The sequence below is a fragment of the Callorhinus ursinus genome, unplaced genomic scaffold (genome assembly GCF_003265705.2).
Source record: "Callorhinus ursinus isolate GAN/ISIS: 27379988/994484 unplaced genomic scaffold, GSC_fseal_2.0 scaffold29, whole genome shotgun sequence".
In the NCBI taxonomy this organism is placed as follows: Eukaryota; Metazoa; Chordata; class Mammalia; order Carnivora; family Otariidae; genus Callorhinus; species Callorhinus ursinus.
Window position 1 is genome coordinate 15,389,493 of NW_027397091.1, and position 19,527 is coordinate 15,409,019.

Genomic DNA, 19,527 nt, shown 5'->3' on the forward strand with positions numbered 1-19,527 from the left:
ACTAAGTACAGGCCTGGAAGGTATAAGCAGATACCATTCAAAATTTACCTCCACAAGAGGTTTCAGAAATATATGCAAATCTTTTTTTTTTTTTTATTTGAGAGAGAGAGCGAGGGGGCAGGAGCAGGGGGTGGGGTGGGAGGCAGAAGCAGACTCCCCGCTGAGCAGGGAACCCAATGCGGGGCTCGATCCAGGGACTCCAGGATCATGACCTGAGCCAGAGGCTGACGTTTAACTGACTGAGCCTCCCAGGTGCCCCAGTATATGCAAATCTTAAAGACCTATCTACACCCTATTACATTGAGAATTGAAGTCTGTGTTTAATATAAATTTTTTTTTAAGATCTTATTTTTAAGAAATCTCTACACTCAATGTGGGGCTTGAACTTAGAACCCTGAGACCAAGAGTTACATGCCCTCTTGACTGAGCCAGCTGGGTGCCCCTTAGTTAATTTATTGTGAAACTTCTAAGGCATCAAAAGACAATGTCAGCAGATCTAAAGGGCAGTCCACAGAATGGGCAAAAATATTTGCAAATCATAAATCTAATAAGGGATTAATATCAGGTCATTCAACAGAGAAGATAATGGGGAGATGTTGTTTATAGGTTCAGAGTTTCAGTTTTGCAAGATGAAAAGAATTCTGGAGATGGATGGTGGTGATGGTTGTACATTATGAATCTTTAAGACCACCAGACTGTACACTGAGCAAAGATTATTATGGTAAATTTATATGTATTTTACCACAATAAAAAAAATTGGGGAAAAATCAGTCTATAAGCTATGAATTTCAAATGTTTGCAGAAAATTTTAAAGACAAAAGAGAATGCCTGTGATAATATGTTAAGCATAAAGAGCAAGTTGCAAAATGATAGATACGAGATGAGCTCAGCTGTGCTTAAGTAGAAAAAGTCTGAAAGGAAATACACCTACATGTTGACAGTAGCTATCTCTAGTTGGTAGGAACGTGAGGGTTTTTTTCTTTCTCTTTTATTTTATTTATTTATTTGAGAGATAGGCTGTGTGTGAGTGGGGGGCGGGGGTGGGAGGGGCAGAAGCATGCTCCCCACAGAAGCAGGCAGCCTGACAACATGGGGCACAATCCCAGGACCCGGAGATCATGACCTGAGCTGAAGGCAGATGCTTAACCAAGTGAGCCACCCACGCACCCCCCCTTTTTTTTAAAGTTTATTTATTTTTTCAGTAATCTCTACACCCAACGTGGGGCTCAAGCTCACAACCCTGAGATCAAGAGTCACATGCTCTTCTGAATGAGCCAGCATTGTGCCCCTTTTCCTGTTCCTTGTATTTTCTTGTCCTTGCTGGTTTTTCTACAATATACATGCATTACTTCATTGATGACAGCTAAAATAATAAACCCAAATAAAAGTGTTAGACTTCCACATAAACTATTGATGAAATAGCTAAAACCTGAGCCCTTAATTTGCAGGACAGCACTTAAGAAATGGTTTATAACAGTGCATTTTTTAATCATCTAGAAGTTACAACATACCCTAATACATTAAAAAAAGTTACAATGGGATATAAATATAAGGCAGGGTTATTGATTTAAATTTTTTTTAAAGATTTTATTTACTTATTTGAGAGAGAGAGAGTGAGAGAGAGAGAGAGAGAGCCCAAGAGGGGGTAGGGTCGGAGGGAGAAGCAGACTCCCTGCTGAGCAGGGAGCCTGATGCGGGACTCGATCCCGGAACCCTGGGATCATGACCTGAGCTGAAGGCAGTCTCTTAACCAACTGAGCCACCCAGGCGCCCCTGATTTAAATTTCTGATACTTTGATATATATATATTTATTATTCTATTTTATTTTATTTTTTTAAAGATTTTATTTATTTAACAGAGAAGGAACACAAGCAGGGGGAGTGGGAGAGGGAGAAGCAGGCTTCCCGCTGAGCAGGGAGCCCGATGTAGGGCTCGATCCCAGGACCTTGGGATCATCACCTGAGCCGAAGGCAGATGCTTAACGACTGAGCCACCCAGGTACCCCTATATATTTATTTTTTTAATGCAGGCTCTGATTTAGGAGTTAGGATGAGAATTGAGTCTGTATTTCTTTTCTTTCTTTTTTTTTTTTTTAAGATTTTATTTTTACGTAATCTCTATACCCAACATGGGGCTCAAACTCAACCCTGAGATCAAGAGTTGCATGTTCCACCAACTGAGCCATCCAGGTGCCCCAAAATTTTGATTTTTATACTTTAGTTACAAGTTCTATATTTTACAGAATTAATACCTGGTCATTACCTATTTTTTTTTTTTAAGATTTTATTTATTTATTTGACAGAGAGAGAGACAGTGAGAGAGGGAACACAAGCAGGGGGAGTGGGAGAGGGAGAAGCAGGCTTCCCGTGGAACAGGGAGTCTGATGTAGGACTCAATCCCAGGACCCTGAGATCATGACCTGAGCCGAAGGCAGACACTTAACGACTGAGCCACCCAGGTGCCCTTTTGCCTATTTTTGTAAATGGAAAATAGAAGGTATAACATAAATATCTTTCAGTCCTAATGAAAGATTGCTTTGTTTTCTTCCCTTCAGTTTCCTCCTGCTTACACAGGTATATCTGAGGTGAATCAGCCTGCCGAATTGATGCCCCAGTTTTCTACAATTGAGTACGTGATACAGGTAACTTCTTTGTTGTGCATTTAATGAGTGGTGTTAAATATTGAGTTTCTCTTGAAATACTTTGTCTTCTGTGTCCCATCCTTTTCTGGGCAATTTAAAGCTGCAAAGGCAGCAGGATCCTGAAGACTTGGTCCTGGTGCGTGTGCACTTACTGGCATTATTTGCAGTCTTGATGGGCAGCTAGAAAAGGGATCACTGGTTGAGTTCAGCATCTGTCCCCCACAGCCTTCTCCAGCTTTGTGATGATACTCCATCTTGTAGTCAAGCTTAAAAACCTTAGGTTCATCCTTGACTTCTCTTTCTCGTGCATTCCATATCCAGTCCACTGGGAAATTCCAGTGGGTCTGTATTCAGAATCTATCCACAGTCCAACCACTTCTTTCCCCCCACTGCTTTAGTCCTGGGCCATCCAGCGCCTCTCACCTAAATTCCTGGGCCGTCTCTCTCTCTCTCTTTTTTTTTTTTTTTGAAGATTTTATTTATTTATTTGACAGAGACACAGCAAGAGAGGGAACACAAGCGGGGGAGCGGGAGAGGGAGAAGCAGGCTTCCCGTGGAGCAGGGAGTACTGGGCCGTCTCTTAACCTTCTCCATAATTTAACCTTTTCCCACTTATATTTTATTCTTAACCCAGAAGCCAAAGTAACTCTTTAAAAACATGTCACGTTACTTCTGTGTTCAGAAACCTCCAATGGTGAAAATGGCTCTCTTTCACCCAGAGTAAGAGATAGTCTTCAAAGCCCTGTGTGGACCGGCCCTGTGTTATCACTAGGACCTCAACTTGTATTAGTGTCTCATTCAGCCACATGGGCCTCATGACTTTCCTTGGGCATGCCAGGAATGCTCTTGCCTGTGGGCCTTTCCTCTGGCTCTTCCTCAGGCTGGAATTCTCTTTCCCCTATGACTGTATTGCTCCCTCCCTCTCCTCTGGGTTTTTGCTCTAATATTACTTTCTTAATGAGGCTGCCCTTATCTCTTAAGTAATACTGGAACCTGCCCCCTACCTCTACTCCTTGGCATCCCTTATCCTCTCCATTCCAGAAAGTCAGCAACTTGAGGCAGGCAGGTATCTTTGTTCTTTTGGCTCACTGATGTATCTCAGGACCCGGAACAGTGACTGGGGCACATGGAAGGCATTCAAAAATGTAGAATAAATTGTTGGATACAGTTTTTACATTTAATTGGTTTTAATGTAACCTGTCATTTAATGAGGTGAATAGAAGTTAGATGTCCTTATTCCTTGTCAGTAAATATGGATGAAGACTTGTTAGTTACATACCCTATTTGCTTTAAAAAGAGCTGGTTTGGTCTATTTGTATACTGATCATCATGCTGTGTTTCTTTGCATAAAGCGAGGTGCTCAGTCCCCTCTGATCTTCCTCTATGTGGTTGACACATGCCTAGAAGAAGATGACCTTCAGGCACTCAAAGAATCCCTGCAAATGTCCCTGAGTCTCCTTCCTCCAGATGCTCTGGTGGGTTTGATCACATTTGGGAGGATGGTGCAGGTTCACGAACTCAGCTGTGAAGGAATTTCCAAAAGTTATGTCTTCCGAGGGACAAAGGATTTAACCGCGAAGCAGATACAGGTTTGTGCCTTGCTCGTACCTAAGCAAGAGCAAGGAGATTTCTTAAACATGAGATTTCTTAAACATGAGTTGGTCATTCACTCTAGTGTTATGGGAAATGAGTCTTTTTGGGTTTTTTAGGACATGCTGGGCCTCACCAAGCCTGCCATGCCCATGCAGCAAGCAAGACCTGGTCAACCACAGGAGCAGCCTTTTGTTTCAGGCAGGTGAGCTACCAACATAAAATGTTACACACACAGTAGTGGGCATGCGTGCCAACCCACTGGAGTGAGGGAAGAAAAATGTTAGAACTTTTATTTTCTTATTTTTAGAGAAAAAAAGATGATTAAGCCTAAGAATGTTTAACGTTTCAGGATCTATGTAACAATTTGGTATATATTTGAAACTTATGACTAAGTTGTGGATGTACACATACATATGTGTGCACACATTTGTGTGGTAAGATTTGCTCGGGATGTCTTTCCTGTTAGTGTCGTACCATCACAGATGTTTTGAGACCACTGTATTCAAGCCTTCCCCTCCCCTTACATATGGCTGTTGTCCTTTTTGAGTCTGAAGTGAACTAGGAAAACTGAAAGCTTCTGTGGGATGTTCTCAAGCAAACCTGAGACCAGGCACTTCCTTTCCTCAGCCCTTTGAGTGCCTGCGGCTGCCTGTGGCCAGGTTAACAGTCAGCAAACATGATAAAATGCATTGCTTGACATGCTGGGGACAGCCACTTACTGTGGTAAGAAACCAGTGCTTCTCTCTGTATTTACTCCTTGGCACACAAGAGACACTTGAGAATCACTTTGAAGTGGATCTTTAGAATGATGAAGGTGGGGACACTTGGGTGGCACAGTTGTTTCAGCATCTGACTCTTGATTTCAGCTCAGGTCATGATCTTAGGGTCGTGAGATTGAGCCCCAATTTGGGCCCTACGCTCAGCGAGGAGTCTGCTGGATATTTCTCTTTCCCCCGGCCCCAACTCCCTCTCTCCCCCTCTCCTTTGCCCCTCCCCCCTGCTTTCTCTTCCTCTCTCTCTCTCCAAAATAAATACATCTTAAAAAAAAAAAAAGAATGATGAAGGTGGTCCACGTACAGGAACTTTACATGGATTGAATTCATGTTAGATCTGTCTTTAGGATTTCTCTGCTGCTTAAATTTAATTAAAGTGATTTGTTCCTATTTAAATTCAGCTTTTTTTCCATGCTATCTACATAAATTGCCTTATGTTCGGCTTTAAATTATATTCTTGAATAAAATTGCTTTGAAGAAAAAAATTCCAGGTTTTTACTACTCTGAGTAATTATTTTGAAGAGCTGTAACTGTGTCACCTAGGGCTAAAGACCAGAGTACTTTATTAAACCAGGATTGATGTGTCCATTGAAAATCATGCAGATTTCTGCAGCCCATTCACAAGATTGACATGAACCTCACTGATCTCCTTGGGGAGCTGCAGAGGGACCCATGGCCTGTGACTCAGGGGAAGAGACCTTTGCGATCCACTGGTGTTGCTTTGTCCATTGCTGTTGGCCTGTTGGAGGTAACTCAGAACTTACCGGGGTGCCTCAAACCATGCAAGTTTGTTCCCACAAGTTGTATTTGCTAGTCTTGTTTGAAAATGAGTTGTGACCTAAATCAATTTACTGCATTAATTTATCATAAAGCACTTCAGTTATTGTTATTATCCACAATGAAGGAGCCCCATAATGTTTTGAAAATACCAGAAGTTTTCATGAGAAACACAAGGCCATTAGGGCAATGGCAAGTGCTCACAGTGAATTTATAAAGTGTATGAAGCCGTCAGGTTGGAAGACCTAAGGCTGCTTCTCTGCATTGTCATCTGTGTTATTTCTTACTATCATTAGTATTCAGCACAGCTGAAGAGAACGGTATGGAATTTTTTTTAGGGAAACGGAAGCATACTCAGGGTGGGCTGTATGTTTCTAAAATGCTGCCATTTACTGTTCTAGGGTACTTTTCCAAACACGGGAGCCAGGATTATGTTGTTTACCGGCGGTCCCCCCACCCAGGGGCCTGGCATGGTGGTTGGAGATGAATTAAAGGTTCCTATTCGTTCCTGGCATGATATTGAGAAAGATAATGCACGTTTCATGAAAAAGGCAACCAAGGTAGATGCTCCTGGACACAGGCTGTAATTCTGGTTACCCAGTGCTGGGTTTGGGCTGCCTCGGAGTGACAGCTACCTTGCTGAGGCCATGCTTTGTGGTCAGCAAATTGTTCTTGCTCAGGTGATCTTCCAGATCCCAGCTGCTGTTAAATTGGTGCCCCAGCTCTGAGTTCTTACTTAAGAGTGGGTGGGCTTAAAACTGCTGAAAGTGTTTTGAGATTGAAAACTTTATGTTTATTGGGTGTTATTAAGAAAACTATCTCCACATTCTTATGTTTGGTTACATCCCTTTGGTATAGTAAGACATACCTTGTGAATAATATTGTTTCCTAAAGGTAATTTTTCTCCATTCACAGCACTATGAAATGCTTGCTAACCGAACTGCTACAAATGGTCACTGCATCGATATTTATGCTTGTGCCCTTGATCAGACCGGACTTCTGGAGATGAAGTGTTGTGCAAATCTTACCGGGTATGTTGATAGCAAACACTTGGGAAAATGGAGCATGTGTATTTTAAGGAAAGAGAAGTGAGTGATGGAAGCACAGGAATGTGCAAGGCTGATTTAGATAAGCTTTCAGAAGGCTCCACGCTGTCATGTCTGTGGCAGGGAGGGTATATGGGCCTCTTGGAGAAAGAAGGAGTGATTAGCAGGAGGTTGCAAGGTTCACTTTGAATGAATCATATCAGAGTAACTATTTCTTAGAGTTGTCACAGAATCTACAACAGGGCAAGAAAGCGAGCACACATGGAGTATGTGGCCTTCAGCAAGCCACTTCCTTGTGAGGGAGGGGCTGTATAGGGTCTGAATGCCAGAGCAATTAAGAGACCCTTCACCTGACTTAGTAACCATAAGTCATGCCCAACTTGGAGCACATGCTCAGCGTGGAGGGTGCGCGGCAGGGTGTGCTTAGTGCCTAAGTCCATATCATGCAGACAGGTCACAGCAGAGACCTGTAGTTCTCAAAGCACAGTGGGGCCTCACCAGCAACCTTCAGGGTCCCCGGGGATGGATGAGAAGTGTACTTCCTTGGGCCTCACCCCAGACTTGCTGAATCAGACTCTGAGGATGCAGCCCAATAGTCAGCTTTCACACGCTATCTAGGGGATTCTGGTACACGTGAGTGTGAGAACTGGTGTGTACCACTGGTCTGAAGCAGGCTCCACACCAGACTCTCCCAGGGAGCTTTATTGTTTATTTTTTTACTTCTATTTTTAAAATTTTTTGTTTGTTTGTTTATTTATTTTAAGTAGGCTCCATGCTCAGTGTGGAGTCCTGCCGGGGAGCTGTAAAAGCTACTTTTGCTCTGAGTCTTGTCCCTCAGTGATTCTCATGTAGTTAGCATAAGGTGTGACACAGCGTCAACATTTGTTACCCTTCCCTGGGTGTTTCTAACGTGAAGTGGAGTTTGAGAACCACTGGGGTGGACCTTTAGTGTCCAAAGTGTGGTTGAACGCAGGCAGCATCAGCCTCACATGAGAGCTTGTGAGGAATGTTGCATCTTGAGCCGTACCCTAGACCTTTTGTGTCAAAACCTGAATCTGAATAAGATCCCCAGTGACTTGCACAGAACAGTTTGAGAAGTACTGGCATAGAGCTGTGGGGTGTTCCTGAGATTCCTAAGATGTTCCTGAGATGCATTTCTAACAAGCTTCCGGGTGACACTGCTGGTCCTTACTGAGTAACAAAGGCCATGTAGTAGGTAGTCACTTGAAGCAGTCCCAGAGAGCAGCAGATGTGTTAGGTGACCGGGGCCCAAATGACACTGACAGAGCTATACCAGTGAGCCACATTTAATAAGATGATTTCCTGCCAGTATCCTCCAGGAGCTCTTGTCTTAGAGCATCCATGGAAAAGCCTCACTGTGTTTGTGAACATCCCCAAGTTTATATGCCAGAGAGAGAGAGAGAGAGAGAGAGAGAGAGAGAGAGAGAGAGAGTGTGTGTGTGTGTGTGTGTGTGTGTGTGTGTGTGTGTCTGTGTGTGTCTGTGTGTGCGCATGCGCACGCACGTGCATCTCTCCTGTGGAAAGGGACCATCACTTCTATCAGGTTCTCAGGGAGGTCTTTGACTCCTGAATAACTTGGTATTTAGGTCACATAATCTGTTGCACGAGTATGGTGTCAGGGAAATGTATTAGTAATAACATCAAAAAGTCTCAGAGGTTTTAGTTGTGGCTCAATGTGAGCCAGCCATTTGGGATGACTTCCAGAAAAGACAAGGTGATTGTAGGCTGTGTTATAGGAATTGATTATCTTCAGAGAAGATCATAGTCTTGGTTTCCTGGGTGCCAGGCACACCCAGATTATATCATCTTCCATTCTGAGCATTTCAGTTTCAAAGGGATATGTAGAGGAACTGGGAGTGTTCAAAGGCAAGTGGTAAGAGTGGTGGAGAGAACTTGAAACTGTGTCATAAGGAGAATGATTGAAGGATCTAGAAAAGATACCACTGAAGACAGATGGGGCGTGGGATCTATATTCAACAATAGAAGGCCTCTCCTGTGGAGAGGGCATCAGATTTGTTGGTTGCGTGTATGACCAAAGGGGAAAACTAGAACCAGTGGTGGGAGCTGATGGGAAATAGAATTTCATCCAGTATGAAGAAAGACCTATTAACCCTTAGCACTGTCCATGCCTAGAATGGACTGCCTCTGGAGGGCATGCGTTCCTGATACAGGAGGAGTTCAAATCTAATCTGGGTGATAACCTGGCATGGTATGTTGTAGAGGGTTGGTGTGAGTCAGGATTAGGTTTGCGTGAGTGCAACAGAGGTAGGCAGCCAGGGCTGGGATATTGGTTTCATCTTCTTTGGGGCTGAGGTCCTTCCTGTGTTGCTTCACCACCTTTACGTTTTACCTGCAGTTCAGGATGGTAACTGGGCTCTTGCTGTGTTTGAGCAGCAGGAAGGAGGAAGAGTCAAAGACAAGCGCCTTCCCATGAGAATGTCCCCCACAAATCACAAAGGCCATTTCCAACAAACAAAACTGAGTTATATGGCTACGTGCAAGGCAGGCTGGGAAATGTAGCCTTTTTTTTCCAGGGAACCATGGAACCCCTGACTAAGGAAGGGCAGAAAGGGTGGACATTTAGGGCCAAAGAGCCATCTCTGTCCCTGGAGGGGTCAGGCACTCTGAGATCGCTGGACCAGATGATCTTGTGTTCTGCCTAGTTATGAAATCCTGTTTGATGACCGATGGCTGGATGCATAACTTGCATCATGCTGTGTTTATCTGCCCCAATATATGAACTGCTGAAATTTTGAACAGTATTTTCCTCTAACTTCAAAAAGGCATGAATATAGTTATTCATACACTAGAAAAGATAATTCACATACAAAGATTCAGTGTTTTGAGGCAGTGAATTAACCTGAAAAGGATTTCCCGCAGGCTTGGGTATTTCCCCTGCCAGAGAAGAGTGAGGAGAGCTGGACACATTTTCTCAATAGATACAACCCATTAAACCTGTGGGTTTATCAGTGAAGGGTTCTTTTGTTTTTGTTTTTTTTTAAATAATTACGGATTCACAAGAAATCGCAAAAATAGTACAGAGAGGTCTGCCCATACTCTTCCATGTAGCAGCACCCAGCGGTAGCATCTTAGAAGAAATGTAGTGCAGCATCACAACCAGGAACTGACATTGGTATGACATGATGAACTATATTACAGACCCTACTTGGATTTCACCAGTTTGTACGGGCACTCATTTTTTTAACATATAGGTATGCATCATATGAGACTGTATCATCTATCGATTTGTGTAACCACCACTGTGGTAAAGATTTAGAACTGTTCTAAGGAGTCCTATCTTTGATGTCCTGAAAATAGTGTCTTTTGTTTAAGTACACATTGAACTTGCTGTTTCGCATTTAAGTTAGTAGCATCTTCATGGATGTGGGTTTTTTTTTCCTTCTTTAAATTACTGTTTGTGAACACTGGGGAAGCATCCAAATGGCTTTTGGTCATCTTAAATGTTCACTTGCTTCTTTCTTTCCTAGAGGCCACATGGTGATGGGAGACTCTTTCAACACTTCTCTCTTCAAGCAGACGTTCCAAAGAATTTTTAGTAAAGATTTCAATGGAGATTTCCGCATGGCATTTGGTGCTACTTTGGAAGTGAAGGTATAATAGCTTTCTGACACTTTAATGGAAGATTAGTGCTCTTACTTAGTAGTCAGACTTAGTAGTCAGACTCACCTTGCTGGACACAGGCATCTAAAGGTAAATTAAAAGGTTCCCAGCAAAATAGTTGAAGAAGGGATACTGATTCTGTCCCTTTGCTTCTTGAAAATGACCTGTATATTAATTAACATTCTAAACAAAGTGCTGTCTGATTCCCCTGCAGGCTCTACTCTGTCCTACTGTAGGACATCGGGCCTAAGAATTGGTGGTGGGCTGAGCAAAGAGGCAGCCACATGGTGTCGAGTGCCCTTGCCACCATTAGTATGGGCCACCATATTCATAGAACCGTGTTTATATTTAGCACCTGCCCGCAGACTAGCCAGAGTATTTGAAAATTAGTGCAGCACTGTGAGAGTTTGGGTCTTGTTTTTTCTTGTAGGGACTGAAAGCCCTGCACACTTGATTCTGAGTCATTGAGAAAACATTAGAAGGAGCTGTTACATAATGGGATTAGGATTATTACTTTGAGAATTGGAGACAATCATTAAGTCATTTAGATTAAACTTTAAACAATCTTCTCAAATGTTTGAGGTTTTTTTTTTAAGTTGAAAAGGAATAGACTTTAATGAATTGAGATTTTAAAATCTAAGTATATTGACCTTGTTATGTTGGAGTTCATGAATTAAGTATTTTTAAAGCAACATAACGGTATATTCACAATGAGAAATTATAAATAATTACGACTAAGTACGTGGGATTGGAAAAAAATGTAGTATAGTTGGTAGAATTGTTATCTTCTATGTGTATAATTATTTCAAAGGTGAGGGGGTGCCTGGCTGGGTCAGTCAGAAGAGCATGAGACTCTTAATCTCGGGGTTGTGAGTTTTGAGTTCCACGTTGGGTGTAGAGATTACTTAAATAAACTTAAAAAAAAAAAAGGCAAATCCTTTGTTTAAAAAAAATTTTCAAAAGTGAGAGTTGAAAATATTGCATCATTTTTGGAACAAAGTTAATGCAGTTTAAAGGAAGATTTTATTAAAGTTTGCATCAGATCATCATGGTCATGGAAAAGTTGTTAAGAGCATGATCCATGTAGGATTTCTTCTCGGTGGAATGATGGTGCTGCCATATTTTACCTGTAAATTTTAATTGTGTCTTCTGTGAGAGGTGGTTTTCAGTGAATTTTAACTTTATATTCTTGTGTATTTCCATTTTAGACCTCTCGGGAACTGAAAGTTGCAGGAGCCATTGGTCCTTGTGTGTCTCTGAATGTGAAAGGACCATGTGTGTCAGAAAACGTAAGGAAAACGCCATCATCCTCACCTCCTGTGCCCCAGGATTTAACCCATTATAACCCGTTAGAAATGTCAGAGCAGGGTGATCTTACATCATGTCACCTGTTGGGATGTGTCTGTGGTGAGGGGAGAAGGGCCAGCTCTTACTGACGACCACAACTCTGAGAGGTGGTGTCATATCTGTCTGTCCATCAATCTATCCATTGGGTCAGGGAGAGGCTCAGAGGGGTCTAATATCTTATTCTCTGGGTCAGAGCTGATAGGGAGGAGCCAGAGCCCAGATTCCCCTGACCCGACTGTCCTTGTCTGGGTTTCTCTGCCAGTGAGCCACATGGATTCTATTTAGCAAGGCAAGCATTCAGCAAGAGCCTTCAGGAATAAACCTCTGTGCTTGTTGCCCTTCGAGATGATACCTTTGTCTCACTTCTCAGAGACCATTTTGAGTTGGTTGGGCACAAATGACACTGTTGTACACGCAGATAGCTATGTTCTTTGGGTAACAGATTTTGAGAATATGTGAACGAAGTTAAGTTACACTAAGTGGTGAGGTGGCTTTGCTGATGACTCACTTCCTCTGCTTATACTTTAGCTGCCAGGAGACAAGCCACTGGGTCCAGTGAGACCTGTCCAGGGTGGTTCTGGGCGGGGGTTGTCCCAATCTTGTCCTTGCCTCGTTGTCCTCTTCAACGAGACAGTGGTCTGTAGAGCCAGACGTGGATACAAGGGCACAGATCTACCCCTGCCAATTTTGTGTCCCTTACAAGGTATTGACTCACTTTGGGATTCAGCATCTTTATCTGGGAAGTGGAGATAGTAATGGTACCTCACTTGACAGCACTGTTGGGAGAGTAAAGGAGTAAGTTCAGGTAAAATGCTCAGAAGAGCCCCAAAAGAGCCCCTGGCACAATGGAGGCTTAGGCCAGATTTCATCTTTCACATCCTCACTTTGTCTTCATCAGCAGTGAACATTCACCTAGTTACTACTTCGGTTAACCTTTTGTTGAAGTTGCCAGAGGCAAAGTGATTTGAGAGAATATTCCTGTAATCCCTTGGGCAAGGCAGGTGGCTGTCCCAAAGCCCATCTGAGGAGTCACCCATTACCCTAGTGTACTAAGGGACTTGTACCCCTAATTCCTGGCGGGGCTTCAGAAGGCTGCCCTGTTCCAAAATATGTTCCATACATTTAAAATCTGCCTAAGAAGGTAATTTTATGAATCAGTACAAGCCAATTAGCTGTTTGAAGATCCGGTAGGGATCAGCCATGAGATTTTGGGAGGGGGCCTGGAGGATGCAAAGAGGGGGGAAATACAATTCAGCGTACAGAGAAGTTTAAAGAAGAGCGTAAGAAGTTCTGTATATGCACCATTTAGAGTCTGCACTTGTTAACATTTAGTCATACTGCCTGTCCTCTTTCTTTGCAGTATTTGCTTTGTCTATCTGGTCATTATCTGTCTGCCATGTTCACTTTGTTGTACTTCATAGAACCTTGGAACAACAAGCTGCAGAGGTCACGACACTTAGTCTTTCAGTGTGCATCTTCTAAAATTAAGGATGTTCTCCTACTGTGACATTATATCAAACCTAGAAAACAGTAGTTTGCTCATATCATCAGTGTCTAGTCATGTTCTTTCCCTGGTTTCTCCCCAAATATCCTTTGTAGCTGTTTTTCCCACCCTCTAACTAGTATTGCATCTAGCATTATATATCCTTAGTCTTTTAAAATCTGGAATGCTCCTCCTGTTCTGCAGGGTTTTTTGCTTTTTTGTTTGATGACAGTGATTTGTGCCAAGCATCTGTGCCTTCTGCAATAGAGTATCACACATTCTCAGTGTATCTGATCGTTTCCTTGCAGCGGTGGTGAGCTGGTTTCTATCCTCCCTGTGTTTTCTGTAAAGTGAAAGTTAGATTAGCAATTAGATTCGGGTTAGACCTTTTTGTCCACCACAGTGCCTGAGTGATCTTACACCTTGTACGTTTCTTCAAGATGCACTTCTGTCTGATCATGTGTTAGTGGTGCTGAGTTAGACTGTGTGGAGAAGGTGATGACTGCCCCATGTCTTTCTGTTACAAGGGCACGTTTCCTTTTTGCCATTAGCAAGAAATCTGTTGAACGAGATCGTAGCAAAATATGAATCTCTTGTTTGCCAATAGCCTTTCACCTTGATGGTTTAAGCATCCATTGATTATCCTTGTTTGAATCATTGTTTCATTGGAGATTATTAAATGGTGATTTCCTGATTTTATCTTCATAGTTACTCTGGTAAAGCTGGGGTAAATATTTACGTAAGGAATTTGTGTGTTGGTGAGAAAATGTACTTCTGGGGCTCTGGAGGGTTTGTGGCGTGCTCAGGCATTGGTGCTTACAGAAGAGGAAGATTTTTCTTTTTCCTCTACCCATCTTGATTTCATTGGCCGGGCCCTGCAAACGAAGACTGACAAAAGACAGGTTTCGCAAGAGAAAAAATTAACTCATGCATTGTGCATAAACATGTGCATACTCAGGAGTAACTCAAGAGGGGTGGTTAGAACGTTGGGATTATGTGGCATCTTAACAAAAGAACGGTAAATCTGTAGAAAAGTGACAAGACGCAGGAAAGGCACTTTGAGCTTCTAGGGGTGGCACGTGGTGGAAAAGCAGGTAGATGCGTGAGCTAATGGAAGAGAAGGGTTGGTCTTAGCAGCTTTGTTGTGTAGATTTTTCTTGTACCATCTCTGGGCTGATAAGCATCTAGAGTTGCCTTTGGTGATTGAGAACCATCCTGCCCTTCTTGGTAGGAGGAGGGCAGGGAGTTAGGTTTCTTATGTCTGCTGTTTTTAAATTACCTTCAGCTTAAAATAATCCTTGTCAGAGTGGCATATTTTGTGATGGCATACACTGAGCCCCTGGATTGGAAACCTGAAGAAGTTTCACATATTAAAAATTGAGTTGGTGGGGTGCCTGGGAGACTCAGTTGGTTGAGCTACTGACTCTTGATTTCGGCTGAGGTCATGATCTCAGGGGTCAGGCTCCATGCTTGGTGGGGACTTTGCTTGAGATTCTCTCTCTCCCTCTGCCCCTCCCCTGACTCACTCGCACGCACTCTCTCTCAAATAAATAAATAAATCTAGGGGCACCTGGGTGGCTCAGTCGTTAAGCGTCTGCCTTCGGCTCAGGTCATGATCCCAGGGTCCTGGGATCGAGCCCCGCATCGGGCTCCCCGCTTGGCAGGAAGCCTGCTTCTCCCTCTCCCACTCCCCCTGCTTGTGTTCCTGCTCTCACTCTCTCTCTGTCAAATAAATAAATAAATAATCTTAAAAAAAAAAATCTAAAAAGAAAAAAGCTTAATTTTAGAGTCCTGTAATACATCTTAAATTTTATTCTGGCTTGTAATTGTACTTTTTTAATTTAAATTTAAATGTTCTTTTGGAATGAGATCTTCTAAGTAGCCTACCATTCTCAGAGAGAGTACTTTTCATCAGTGGTTAACCACAGGAATAGCTTTTTTGTTTTTTTGTTTTAATTCCTCTTCTCTCCCCTAGGAACTTGGTGTTGGTGGCACAAGTCAGTGGAAAATCTGTGGCCTGGATCCCACATCTACGCTTGGCATCTACTTTGAAGTAGTCAATCAGGTGAGTTGGATTTCTTCATGAGTCTTCATGTCTCAGTGCTGTGTTTTCTGATTTTTTATTTTATTTTATTTTATTTAGTTATTTTTTAAAAGATTTTATTTATTTATTTGACAGAGAGAGACAGCGAGAGAGGGAACACAAGCAGGGGGAGTAGGAGAGGGAGAAGCAGGCTTCCTGTGGAGCAGGGAGCCCAACTCGGGGCTCGATCCCAGGACCCTGGGTTCATGACCTGAGCCGAAGGCAGACATGTAACGACTGAGCCACTCAGGTGCCCCATGTGTTTTCTGATTTATTACAGACTCGTGGCCTATGGCTTCTTTCTGTGCGTACTGATGCTACTTTAGGCTTGTGTTTGCCTGATACCAGTCCAGCATGATCTTTTTTTTCCTTTCAAGGTTTGGTCAGAGTCAGACAGCATATTGCTTTCACAACTTAAATTGTTGGACTGATAAGCTCATCAGAAAGGGAATGGCTTTTACCAGCCATCATAATGTTTGTGAATTTTTGAGTGTGTCAGTTTTTTCCCCAGTATTCTATTTTAAAAAATTCTAATTTACAGAAAAGTGAAAAGAATTTTACAGTGAGTGCGTGTACATCTACCACTCAGATTCTGTAGTTAACATTTTACTATATTTGCTTTGCCACATATCTATTTATCCATCAATTAAATCTTTTTGCTGTTTTTTTTTTTTTTTTTCAAGAGAGAGGGGGTGTGAGGGAGGGGCAGAGGGAAAGGGAGAGATAGAATCCCAAGCAGGCTCCATGCCCAGCGCAGAGCCCTACATGGGGCTTGATCTCATGACCCTGAGATCATGACCTGAGCTGAAATCAGGAGTCAGATGCTTAACCGATTGAGCCACCCAGGTGCCCCTTATGTTTGATGCATTTTATTTTATTTTATTTTATTTTATTTTATTATTTAAAGATTTTATTTATTTGACAGAGAGAGACACAGCAAGAGAGGGAACACAAGCAGGGGGAGTGGGAGAGGGAGAAGCAGGCCTCCCGCTGAGCAGGGAGCCCAATGTGGGGCTCGATCCCAGGACCCTGGGATCATCACCCAAGCCGAAGGTAGACGCCTAACAACTGAGCCACCCAGGCACCCCATTTTTGATGCATTTTAAAACAAATTACACTCATCAGTGTCTTTCATCTCTAAACACTTTAGCATGCATATCATTTACTTAAATTTAGTATTAATCTGAATATGGTTCCTTTTTTTTTTTGAGGTAAAAGTTATGTACAGTGAAATGCCCAGATTTAAAGTGTACCATTTAGAATTCATCAAGGACCGCGCTGTCACCACTGTGTCAGTCGTTTCAGGAAGAGCACAATGGGCTCTGTGACCGTTTGTGTTTGAGTCGTGCCTGTAACAGTAACCAGGTGTATGGTCTGTTGCCTGCAGCACAACGCCCCGGTCCCCCAAGGAGGCAGAGGTGCCATCCAGTTTGTGACGCAGTATCAACACTCCAGCACCCAGAGGCGCATCCGCGTGACCACCATTGCCAGAAAGTAAGCAGTCCCGGTTTCCTTCCTCTTGAGCCCCGGATGTTTTTCCCTTGAAGAGATAATTTAGCATCTGTTAGTTTATCTTTGTAATTCCATTGAATGGTTCTCACCAATCCTGACTGGCTAATTTGATCAGAGAAGGAGGAGGAGGAAGAGGCTTTGCTGGCCTAGTTAGGCCTTCAGGCACTTGCCCGGAAGAATCCTCTTTCGCTAGGAATGAGTTCGTTAAATATTAATTTCGTTATTATCAGATAAGTAACCCATAAATACATCCTTCTTGTAAAAGATTTAAACAGCTCATAAATGTAGAAAGAATGGGTCTCTTTACCCACTGTCCCCAGAGGTGAAATGCTACTACTACCTGGGTGTTTAGCTTCATGGGCCTATTTCCATGGAGTTCTGTACCATAAGTGTGTATAACGTGCATGTATGGCTTCTTGTGTTGGCATGTTTGTAAGCTTTTCTCCCTGTGTGTCAGGGACATCTTCCACGTCAGTATGTACCAGCTGCTCCTCCCCTCTGGTGGCCACACAGCATTGCATGGTTTGGATGGGACACATCCCTCGTCTCTTAAAGGAATTTCACATCCTACCTTCCTTCCAGCAGTGCTGTGTTCATGTGTTTAGGTCTTTGTGTGCATTGAGTATTTCTTTCCTGCCGCTTCATAGAAGTAGAATTTTGTTTCCTGCGAAACTACTCTTCTAAGAAGTGAATTTGTATTCTCCCCAATAGTGTAAGGAGAGTGTCCATTGTCTCATTAATAATATTATCGATCTTTAACATGCCAATATAGAGCAGTTTGCCACTTTTATATGTATTTTTCTGTTTATTAATGGGTTGAACACTTTTCATGTTTATTGGCCGTGTATATTTCTTCTGTGATAGCTTTTGCCCATTTTGTAAAACCTATTTCTTTTTCTTGTTCATTGATTTGCAGGGACTTTTTATGTATTCTGAATATGATTATTGTTCATATCTGTTCCTGGTCTGTCTGTTGTCTTTCAGTTTTGATCATAGTGTCTTTATCTGTCTAGAAAATTTTTGTATATGTGCTTATTATTTCTACCATGGATATGATGTGGAAAGTCATTTTGTGAATCTGTAAACATACAGATTTTTGAAAGATTGACCTAGAGGAAGGAACTGAAGACTTGGGTACCTTTTGGGTATCTACTCTTGTGCTATCTTGGAGAACATTGGGAAGTTCTCTGTAATTTTTCCTTTGTTCTTAAAGCCTTCAGAGATCACATGAGGGTAAATGAAAGTGTATGTAAAACTCCTGTGATTCCTTCTTGACAACTGCAGTTTGAATCTGTGTTGCCTTAGATGAAGGAGCAGGACTTAGGTTTCTTTATCTTAACGGAAAGCTGGTTTTCTGGTCTCTCCCGAATGTAACCGTGGCACTAATTCTGGAATTGTCAGTTGGGCAGATGCGCAGAGCCAGCTCAGGCACATAGAAGCAGCATTTGACCAGGAGGCCGCAGCAGTCTTGATGGCTCGGCTGGGAGTGTTCCGCGCAGAGTCAGAGGAGGGGCCCGATGTGCTCCGGTGGCTGGACCGACAGCTCATCCGACTGGTGAGTTGGCAACTGTGGCACCAGCTTCAGTCATAATCTCTGCTCTGTATTTGAGAAGAGAACTCTGGCACATACACCTGTCATTTCATACAGTCAGCCAACAAGCAGTTTGTGTTGCTTACCTTATGCCTAACATTGGACGTCCTGGGAGTGATGTAAGACAGCGTTACACGTGCATTTTCCCCCCTCGAGGGCTTACATTACCATTAGAAAGAAACAACATGCATAGGACCTTTAGAGAAGGATGTAAATCTTTGTTCAGTAAGGGCGGATTTAGATGAGTCCCTGTGGGTCTGTGGTTCTATATTTTCCTTCCAGGTCTTAAGAGATTTTTTTTAGCAACAGGGGTCCATTGCCCAGTGAGTGTAGAGATGTGTGTGATTCCGGGTCTAATCAGGAGAGAGAAACCACATAGTCATTTAAACAGGGAAAGCATGAACAAGCTTGTGGGACATGGCTGTGCATTTCAGCTTATGCTGGGCACCTGAAGAGACCATGGGAACACAGATTGGTGGGGAGAAGCAGTGAAGTTGTGGCTTAATTGTAGAATGCTTCATTTTATTTATGGATTTATTTTAATTTTTATTATTGAAGTATGGTTAACATACAATGTAATTTTAGCTTCAAGTGCACTATAGTGATTCAACAATTCTATTGGAATGCCTTGATTTTATTTTTTTCTTTAAATTTTTTATTGTTATGTTAATCACCATACATTACATCATTAGTTTTGGATGTAGTGTTCCATGATTCATTGTCTGTGCATAATACCCAGTGCTCCACGCAGAATGTGCCCTCTTTAATACCCATCACCAGGCTAGCCCATCCCCCCACCCCCCTCCCCTCTAGAACCCTCAGTTTGTTTTTCAGAGTCCATCATCTCTCATGGTTCGTCTCCCCCTCCGATTTACCCTCCTTCATTCTTCCCCTCCTGCTATCTTTTTTTCTTAACATATTGCATTATTTGTTTCAGAGGTACAGATCTGTGATTCAACAGTCTTGCACAATTCACAGCGCTCACCATAGGACATACCCTCCCCAGTGTCTATCACCCAGCCATCCCATCCCTCCCAC

At 42.7% G+C, this 19,527-nt stretch overlaps 1 protein-coding gene across 2 annotated transcripts in view; it reads left to right on the forward strand.

The window, feature by feature from the left end:
• SEC23B (SEC23 homolog B, COPII coat complex component) overlaps window positions 1–19,527 on the forward strand; it is a 39,337-nt gene that overhangs the window by 4,881 nt on the left and 14,929 nt on the right. For both annotated transcript variants that reach the window (XM_025876800.2, XM_025876801.2), the window contains exons 4-14: window positions 2,556–2,642; window positions 3,995–4,231; window positions 4,352–4,437; window positions 5,612–5,756; window positions 6,187–6,345; window positions 6,701–6,816; window positions 10,341–10,464; window positions 11,682–11,762; window positions 15,279–15,368; window positions 16,774–16,880; window positions 18,300–18,453. In XM_025876800.2, coding sequence (XP_025732585.1) covers window positions 2,556–2,642; window positions 3,995–4,231; window positions 4,352–4,437; window positions 5,612–5,756; window positions 6,187–6,345; window positions 6,701–6,816; window positions 10,341–10,464; window positions 11,682–11,762; window positions 15,279–15,368; window positions 16,774–16,880; window positions 18,300–18,453 — 1,386 coding nt within the window. The remainder of the gene's footprint in view (window positions 1–2,555; window positions 2,643–3,994; window positions 4,232–4,351; window positions 4,438–5,611; window positions 5,757–6,186; window positions 6,346–6,700; window positions 6,817–10,340; window positions 10,465–11,681; window positions 11,763–15,278; window positions 15,369–16,773; window positions 16,881–18,299; window positions 18,454–19,527) is intronic.